This window comes from Acanthisitta chloris, unplaced genomic scaffold (genome assembly GCF_000695815.1).
Source record: "Acanthisitta chloris isolate BGI_N310 unplaced genomic scaffold, ASM69581v1 scaffold12899, whole genome shotgun sequence".
In the NCBI taxonomy this organism is placed as follows: domain Eukaryota; kingdom Metazoa; phylum Chordata; class Aves; order Passeriformes; family Acanthisittidae; genus Acanthisitta; species Acanthisitta chloris.
In genome coordinates, this window is record NW_008693153.1 from 8,789 (window position 1) to 18,899 (window position 10,111).

A 10,111-nucleotide genomic window follows, 5' to 3' on the forward strand; every position below is an offset into this window, starting at 1 on the left:
TAAAAATGATGTTTGTAAAAGGGTTCACAGTGTTTTGATTTCCAAGTTGACCTGAAGCTGCTTATGAATGGTAGATGGTATACGCAGGATTTCAGAATATGATTGATTTTTTCATGCTGTGAATTAAGGATCAGTTTGATTTGGAATACCTTTAAGCATCTAAATTCAACAGATAAGCACAGAAGACAGGATATAGTGAAAAATACACCAATTTTGAGACACATTCTTGTATATGTTGCACTTTATGAGATTATCTTGGAAAAGGGCAGCTGAGACTTCTACGTCTGGAGAAATTAACTTTAGAAAATAAAGTCATGATATTTTTCTGCTGGTTTTGCTCAGCAGAGTCTTCTATTTTAGCTTGCATCTTCTGTTTAAAAGAAGAATTGCTATATATCGCTACCATGATGAGCTTAAAATAAATATTTCTTAAATTTAGCTTCTGTTTGAATGTCATGAAGTTCTTGTTTGCTTCTGATGAAACCTTGCTGCAGAGAGGTCAGTGGCAGTAAGATTTCATCCTTCTGTTTCTGTAATTTTCAGAAAATAAACCTGTTTACCACTCATAAGTACAAATGCAGCCTGAAGTTTTGGTTGAGATGTGTTATGTGAGACACATTGTCTTTTAACGCTGTTATTTGTGGGAAGATTGAATCAGTTCTCTCTGTGTGCGTGCGTGTGTGTGTGTATGTATGTATGTGTGTGTGTATGTACTGCACTTTGACATGCTCCAGTGGTGACTATTTCAAGAAGAGGTTTAAAAAAAGAAAAGAGGAAAAAAAAGAGTCTTCTTGCTCATCTCAAGAGTCTCGGAAGCCCTGGCAGTTCATGCTGGAGTGATTGAGATGGTTCTCATCCCTAAAGGATGTTCTTCCTTGTGAAATGGAAGCCCTGAAACAGAAGTGGTGGACAAGGTGGTGTGTCTAGGCCTCAGGCATTGCCCTTCCCAACCAGCTGCCCTGGTATCTACTGGTTTCACTCTGGCAGTGCACTGCACTGCACTGGGAAGAGCTTTGCTTCCTGATCTTTGTTGGATTTAGGTGTGCCAGTTATAATTGCCAGTAGCTGTAATCTCTTTATTCACTGCTGCTAAATCCACTAAGATTCATGAGTTGGATCACACAAATTATTTTATTTGTAATTGTACATGTTCCCTTGTTTTAAAATAGCAGGGCAGTAATAAACTCTTACTGTGTTCAGAGTAGATGTGAACTGTGCAGTATTTTTAAAACAAGCAAACTCACTTGCTGCAGAAGCAGTTTTGGGGGTGAGGATTAGCCATGTAGTTCCACTGCAAAGTTGGAAATTAATTTCTTCTGAGCACGTGAGGGATAAAATCGCTGTGATTTGTACTTGCTTAATGCAGATTCTTCTGTTCAGCCTTTAGCAAAATGGATTCTGTTATGGACTAGATTGGCTCTTAAGACTTTGATACAAAAAAGTCACAATCACAACTGATATTTAGTACAACTCTGCTTTCCCTAAGAAGCATAAGGTGTCTCTAGGCAATGCTGAGCTAATCTACATCTGCTTCCAGATTCCTTTGCAAAGTGAAGAATCAATAGATAAATGATTGTAGAACCTGTAATTTACAAAGCAGAAGAGCTTCTAAGAAATCGTTGTAAGGATGTGATATAGATGTGGCGTAGTTATCTGTTCCCCTCTTTAGAAAATGATTATCTTCACCTCATTCCCATTCAGCCTTTAAATACCATGTTTTAAAAGTGGAATTGTTACTCTTAAACTAAATTGTCCTAATCTCTTGTAACATAACCTACATGTTTTGCATTTTTGTGGGTTTGTGTTCCTTTTGTACATAAATTAATGGAGATAAAACTCCAGAATTTTAAAGCCTCTTAACTCATGAGGTTATTTGGCCTCACATATTAATTTGTTTTTTTTAAACTGTTTAAAGATCAGGGAAGTAGATTTTCAGGATATTGCAGGTTTTCTTTTTTTCCCCCCCACAACAGGGTTTGGTAGAATTTTTAACAAGTTTGACCTAAGCTTGAAACTGGCCAAGGGCATTTTGAAAAGACAGCATCTTTGAATATACAGGCAGATTTTCAGAGTTCTGTCTGTAGAGATAGACAGAATTCTCATTCTTGAAAACAAAATAAATGAATCTTTCTTTGTGGCATGGAACTGGCCAACCAGGTTTTGTATTCAAGCTGGAACATTGCATTGTTGAAGGACCCAAGTAATAATAGTACTGGAAATAATGCTGCAAACTTTACATTTTACATATGCATGTTATTCATTCTTTGAGCTGCTGTAGTGGCAAACTTAACTGAAAGTGTTCATGGATTCCTTGAACAACATTTGAGCAAATTAATAATTCCAGCTATTTCAGTACTGTGATCATAGTTTAGGCTTCTATTCAAGTCCCTCTCTGAGCTTGACTCATTGTCCATCATAGTTATGTGCCTGAGTTCCTATTTAATGGGGGCTAAATGCCTAAGCATTTTGTAAGTTTACCTGGTTAAGTGTGTATTGAATTGGCTGTATGTAACTGCATACTTAAATTAGGCATATACTTATGTACATCACTGACCCAGGATCTAATTTGGCCGCTAATCAGTGGTGCAGACACACCACTTGAGGAGCCATTTCTGCCACTGGATTTACCTGTGCCATGTCTGTTGACCCATAAAAACCAGCATGAGTATCTGTTTAATTGCAGTGCGCTCACTCTTCAGGATGAGTTCTCGTTCATTAGTCACTTGAAGACACTCAAGTATTTAGATTTTCAGAAGAACTTTACATAATTCTATGCCTAATTTGCATGCACAGCTGCTGGAACTGTATATTCAACAGACTGTTAGTTGGCTACATGCTAGGCAGGAAAGTTCCTGACACTGTGGAGGAGTCAGGCAGATCAGGTACACCTTTCATTGCATGCCTGACTTCCAAATGAGATCTGTGGAGAGTGCTGAACATTGTGATGGTGGCTTAGACTCATGCATGTTTTTTACAACAGCCCTGGAAGTCATTATTGCACAGCTAATTCTTGAGTGCTAATAACTTTCCTATTTTTCTCCTTTAGATAGCAAAATCAAGTGGTTCCTTACATGTTAAGGAGCAAGGTGTCTCCAAATTTAACATACATTAAAAAAATGTAAATAGGAAGCATGAAAAAAATTAATGGGTACTGTTATTTTATCTTTTGTGTTCCACCCATGCTACATATAAATTAAGTTTCATTTAGATTTGTTTTGTCCTTTGGTCATACCCAACTGTAACCCAGTCCTTCCTGCAGATCTGTAGAACAGGCTTGTAACACTTTCTGCTTTTAATTCTTTTTAAGAGTAGTAAGTTTTCTGTGGGGTCAGTTGGAACTCACCTAGCTGAAACTGCAGTGTTTTGACACTTACCTCATGCTTTGCTTCTTGATGAGAATATTTATATATCCACTTTTAAGTCCTGAATTTGGAGGTTTTCTAGTTGAAGCATATACTGTTTGAATCAAAGCAGTAAAAGCCACTGGCACAGCTTTTCTGTGGTCCTTGATTATTAAAATAACGTTTAAGTAAGAGCATTTACTTTATTAAGGTCCATGGGGTAATGCCAGAGGGTTCAGTTGGAGAGAATATATACAATCACGCTAGGAATTTTGAACATGTCATAAATGCCTAATACAATTAGAACTTCCTTCCCTAGTTTTTTAGTTTGTATCAGTAGAAATCCCTTTGCGTTTCAAATTTAAAATGTGCATTTGATTGTAATCAGAATTGTTTGACTCTTAAATCTTTTGATTTTTCATGCTTTTGGGGAGTTCCTTTAGTAATCTAATTTGGGTAACGTTTTAAGCATGCCAGGAACAATTTAATCAGGTTGAAATAGCAGGAAATACATATTTCTCAGCTGATCATTTATGATTTTCCACAATCTCAGTAGATTTAAATCTCATTTATCAAAGTTTCAGATAAACTGAGGTGAACTAGAGTGTGAGACAGTACAAACCTAAATTTTTCCCGCTCTTCCTCCTCTACCCTTAACTTCACTTGTAGTTATGTATTGTGTGCAGTCACAGTAGTTCAGTAGCTTTTTATTTTACTTTTCATTTATTTCCACATCCTTACTAGGTAACACCAGAGGCATAAAGAAAAGCACAAATTTCAGTTAGCGCATACCTTGGGTTTTTTCCCCTCCCTTTTTTTCTTTTTTTTTTTTTTTTTTTCTTTTCTTTTTTTCTTTCTTTTACTGATTTGGTTATTTGCCATTTCTGGGGATTAAACTTTAAAAAATGTTCTTCTTTTCTGTATCTGATGTTCTGTGTGCTATTAGTGATGCAGCCAACACGAACGGTTGTCATGTGTAACACAACTTTCGATCACCGCGAAAACTCCGCCCTGGGAAAGCGTCCATGCTTGATATCGTTTGGTTCATGAACATTAAGTTTCCAGTACAGGTGACCCATAGCTCCAAGTGTTAAATAATTGTATACATTATTCAGTTTTTAAAATAAATAATCCATTAATGAGATTGCTAGTCTTTGAAATTTTGCTCACTTTTGTGTTTTTTTTTCCTGGTAGAGGCAGGGTAAAAGGAAAATACTTAAGTTCTTGTTTGTTTCTTTGTAAGGATCTGGTAGATAGATTCGTTGTTATTTATTACATTTTTAAATGCAAGGGTAATTGTAAAGTCATAGAGTAACGTCTGTGTGGGGTTCCAACCCTGTGTAATGCTTTCATTTGCTTCTTCAGGTAAAATCCCAGATGAAGCCAAAGCTCTTTCTCTGTTGGCGCCTGCTCCTACTATGACAAGCCTGATGCCTGGTGCAGGGTTGCTGCCTATACCTACACCAACCCCTTTGACTACAGTAAGTAAAATTCAGTCCCTGTTTGATTTCTGGTTTCCTCAGTAGCCTTTTCCATGTTCAGAGAACAAGACCCATTTGATCCATGGATGCTGCAGTGAGGGTTTTAGCTGTGGTACCCCTTCTGAGGACTGATCAGATGTCCATGCACTGCCTTCCCTGGGTTTTTCTTTCGGGTTATTATTTTGAAAACAGTGGGTAAATACTGGGCTTGGTTGTTGCCTGTTTTAATTGTCCTGCCCTAGAGCCATTAATTTGGTCCAGTAGCTGAAATATCCACCTTCTGCAAAGTTATTAAAGCATAATAATTACATTGCCACTGTTCTTTAGAGCATTAAAATGCTGCAGTAAGGTGCTTTGACTCACGATAGCTCTAGGACATGGTTTCTGACTGTTTGTCTGACAATGTTTTTACCACAAAAAGCATAGGAGCTTTCTGCTACTGCTTCTGTTCAGTTCCCTTTTTCCACTGTAAGCCTTTCTGGACATCACCAAGATGCTGTGGTCTACTCAGGGAACATTTCAAGTTAAAATAGAGTACTCATTTCTTTTGTTACATGTAATAAATGACTGGTGGCTTGTTATGAACCTCCCACACTTGTTAGAAAATCTGCTTGCTGGAAAGGCAGTTGCGTTTTTGAGTAGAGAAAATAAAATTCAAGCCAGGAACTCAGCAGGCCAATTTTGTAGTGATTTTTAAGTGACTTGTGTATGACATTCTCCAGCAGAGATTTCAATTTCCAGTTCCAAACATGAGAGATGTATTGTCCTCATTTTCTAGGAATGAGGAAAAGAACTTAATATCCTTTGCATTTCAACGGTAATTAATCTTGGCTTAACTTTTATTTGTCCAAATGGTCCCTTTGATGGATTGATACCTATTGACCCTGGGCACTGCAAATTCCCTTCTCTTCTTGCTGGGCAAGGTCTCAGCTCTTTATCACCCGAGTTCAGGTACTTGTTGCGTTAAAAAAATTAGAACATTATCAGTGTCTGAAGGGCTTACTCAATTTGATTGACTCCAAGCATTATAAATCCAAGCCTGTGTGTTTTGTGATTGATACACTGCACATATATCCCTGACCAGACCTCTTTGGTAAGATGTTAATCGATAATCCACAGAAAACGTTAGTTATTGAAGGTTATTTATGGGTAGGGTTTTGTTCTGTAAAACTAGGTGCTGTACTACAGCCTTGAAGTTCAAAGTATTGCCTATATTCATTAGATCTGTTTTTACAGAAATGCACAAGGCAGGCAAATATTAAGAAGTGAAATATTTCTCGACAGTGCTTGGTTGCAAAGTGCGTCCTGTTTTTTGTGTTTTCCAGCTTGGTGTTTCACTTGGCACTTTAGGGGCTATACCAGCAGCAGCTTTGGACCCTAACATTACAGCACTTGGAGAAATACCGCAGCCACCAATTATGGGGAATGTGGATCCATCCAAAATTGATGAAATCAGGAGAACAGTCTATGTTGGAAACTTGAATTCCCAGGTAGCTTTTTTTTGGTGTGTGTGTGATGGAAAAACTAATGGAAGGTGTGAAGTCCTAATTTATGAATTCTGATTTTACGTATTTAAGAGTTTTTGTTAGTTGATGACAACATGGATTTAAACAAAAATCCCTAGATTTTGTTGCTTGTTCATGATGGTTTGTATTTTGAATGCTCCTGTGCTAATCATATTCAAGAAACACACTTATGGTTGTGTGTGTTGACCGAATCTGTACAGTTGGGTTGAGCTAGATGTGCAGTGCCTCAGAAGTCAGAAGATTATGGTAGCTGTCCCCCACAGCACTGTGCAGCTGCTTAAGATGGAATGATGTATCCTAGTGGAAGTTGTAAAGTTAGTATAAATACCTTTGAATTTTCTAGAACAGGAAAGTTAGGTCTGTTAGCAACTTGCTTTCTCAGGAATTGATTGGGTTCATTGAAAAAGATTTGCTTGTGGCTGATAGCAATGTAAGGATGAAATTTTGGGTATTTTTGACTGCCAGAGTAGCTACTAGAGTGTAAAAGTGTTATTGGTTGTGATAAGATAAAACAAAGTGGAAGCTAGTAGAAATCCAGATAAAGCTAAGGCTTCAAGTATTGTTCTTTTAATCGATCAAAAGTCACAATCAATAGATTGGATACAGGGGGATAAGGAAATTCATCATCAGTTATTTCAAATGAGTTGCCTGAAAAGGTCAAAATTCAGTACAAATGTTGGGGGTTTTAACTTAGGTGAAGGACTAAGGGTTTGCAGCTGCACTGGTTAAATTGTAGAATATTCTTGAGATTAAGACACTGGCACAGGTTGCCCAGGTGGATGCCTCAACCTTGGCAGTGTTCAGAGCCAGGTTGGACAAAGCCTTGAGCAACCTGGTCTGGTGGGAGGTGTCCCTGCCCAGGGCAGGGGGTTGGGAGTGGGTGATCTTTAAGGTCCATTCCAACCCCTTAACACTTTACTATTTTATTATAATGGAATTGAAAGCACCTTGTCTTTCTAAAAGTGTAACATTACCAACTTTATATCACCTGCGCAGTCATGGTGAGATACCATTCCAAAGCCTGTAGCTCTTAGACTGCCTGTTATGTTGGATAAGTGGTTTTTGTTGTGCACTTTACTTCAGCTGAGCTCTTGGACTCTTTCCAGACCACTACAGCAGATCAGCTGCTCGAGTTCTTTAAGCAAGTTGGAGAAGTGAAGTTTGTGAGAATGGCAGGGGATGAGACACAGCCAACGAGATTTGCTTTTGTGGAGTTTGCAGACCAAAACTCTGTACCTCGAGCACTTGCCCTTAATGGAGTTATGTTTGGAGACAGGCCACTGAAGTAAGAAATTGATTGTCCGTGTGTGCAATGATTGAGAGATTTCTTTGTGTCCTTAGACACCTATGAGACTGATGTGCTGTGACACACACACTGTGCTGTCACTAGTGTTTATTCCATATGAAGACCTATTGATAACAAACCAGAACATTTTATCACCTCCAATTCTAAGGTTTGACATAAATTTCTCTCAGAATGTGGATAGCATTGAAGAAAATATATTTGTATTTAATCTTGAGGTAATGGAAGCTGTAACAGTGAAAGAATCTGCAAAGTCCTTAGTACTAATGAAGCTTTCTGCATGAAATGATAGGAAAATCAACAGGTCTTAATGTAGAGATTTGATCTGAAACAGAGAAACAGCTTCCTAGATTTGTACTTAAAATACTTTAACACAGAAATAGTGTGCTGCATTTATTTAAAAGTGGTCAGATTTGAAAGCAGTAAAAGATATTTCAGATACCTAGAACAGATCAGTGTGAGCACAAATCCGCAGCTTTGCTAGGCTTTGAAGCATTTAGTTGTGTGTGGAAGTTGAGACATTTTCCTTTCTTGTTTTTCATTTTCCCTTTCCAAGTGTTTAAGAATTAAAAGTTTTATTTTCCCTTGATTTAGAATAAATCACTCCAATAATGCAATAGTGAAGCCTCCTGAAATGACACCACAAGCTGCTGCCAAGGAACTGGAAGAAGTGATGAAGAGAGTAAGGGAAGCCCAGTCTTTCATATCTGCTGCTATTGAGCCAGGTAGGTGTGTCGTGTTCATTACCTAAGAGACACGTTCTGTATGTGCCTTGACACACACTTTAAAGAGCATTTGCAAATGCAGGAAAACGTACTCAAATGTATACAATATATGTTGGGGGAAGAAAGGAAAATAATCAAAATTGTGTTCATGCAACAAAGCAGTGGAATGAAGCTTTTTATTTCATCATGTCTTGTGCTCATTGAATGTGTTAAAAAATACAAGTTAATACTAAATCATTATTTAATGGTGGCACTTTTTAAGGTTAGAGTGTTTCAAAACTTAACAGAAGAAAAGGCTTTATACTTTGTCTTGTTCTCCTCTAGCACCCATTAATGCTGTAGTTCGTGATCAGAGCAAGCTAGCATGGTTCTGAAAGCAGTGGTATTAGGCTTTCCTTGTCTGCTGCAGGTTAATTTTGTCTCTTTATCATGCTGGCTCAAGACTGTTTGCATCTTCCTAGCAAATGGGATCAGAGAGTGAATCTGGGATAAAATTTAACATATTGTATAAAGGACTTTTTTTCATCCGGATTGCTTCCCTGTTCCCTGCTAACCCTGAGATGCCAAGTCAAGGAGGAAGGTGTTGGTGCGTGTGAGGTTGGACAGACATTTCAGTGCTAATTTATGCTGGTTTAAACTGTTTGTGGAACCATAGCATGAAACAATTCTCAACTTCCTAAGCTTGCAGTTGAGATTCTGCTTCTTTTCATCAGCAACTTTTTTGCAATCCTTCTTACTAACAAACCTGGATATTGTCTTATGTAGGTTAGACAGTGTGGAGTCTTGAGGGTTTTTTTGGGGGAGAAGGTGAGTATTTTCTGTTATATTTTAAGGCTGGAAGAAAAATAGCTCTAGCATTTAATCACTGTTAAGCAAGAGAATAACAATCTTTTGGTGTCTGAACCATAGTCTGGTGAGGTCACTGTTACGGTTTCTGTTGACCTCCAGGCCTTTGGATCAGACTTTTCATGCTCCTCTGTTCTTACCTTCTTCCCACAAAACAATGTTTGAGGCATAAAACATCAATATTTGTACAGTGAAATACCTAAACTATAGAAAGTACTAAATATTATTTATAGTTTATGCTTGTTTTCAAAATGATGCCTAAATTTACTCTATTCTTCTCAGGTTATTAACAAAAAGAGAAAGAAAATAATTATATTAAATGGTAGACCAAGAGGAGGACATGTTATGATCTTATGCATTGTGGCAGCAACGTAAATCCCATTCTTAGTAGAGCTAAGCTGTTTATAATTATCTGGTTTATGTGTACTGCTGCAGGATGGCTGCACTCAACGAGTATATGCAATGACTTTCTTGGATGTTTCTGAAGGATATTTGCAAAGAAGGAAGATGTGCAGAGAGTAGGCCCCTTGCACTAGATGTGGTACATTCCACTTGTGCCAGATTGTTAACTGGGATCTTTAAATGTTCTGAGCTTACACTGCAAAGTGGTTTTTTCCTCTCAGAGTCTGGAAAGAGCAGTGAAAGAAAAGGCGGTCGATCTCGTTCCCATTCTCGTTCAGAATCCAGGTCTAGCTCAAAGTCCCGCTCTAGGAGGAAAAGATCGCACTCAAAACACAGGTAGGTGTGGGTTTTGCTTCACACGAAGAGGTCATGTTGGGATTTTTTTGTGTGGTGGTGGTGGTGGTGGTGTGGTTACTGAGGTTTCTTAGTTACAAGTATTCCTGTAGAGCTTGCTAACATGTACTCAACAGATCAGAGTAACCAGGAA

The 10,111-nt window shown here is 38.0% G+C and overlaps 1 protein-coding gene across 1 annotated transcript in view; it reads left to right on the forward strand.

Moving 5' to 3' along the window:
• Positions 1-10,111, forward strand: part of LOC103810084 (splicing regulatory glutamine/lysine-rich protein 1-like) — a 24,982-nt gene that overhangs the window by 3,078 nt on the left and 11,793 nt on the right. The window contains 5 exon segments of the mRNA XM_009082969.1: positions 4,707-4,822; positions 6,148-6,312; positions 7,455-7,633; positions 8,246-8,376; positions 9,846-9,960. Coding sequence (XP_009081217.1) covers positions 4,760-4,822; positions 6,148-6,312; positions 7,455-7,633; positions 8,246-8,376; positions 9,846-9,960 — 653 coding nt within the window. The 5' untranslated portion in view covers positions 4,707-4,759.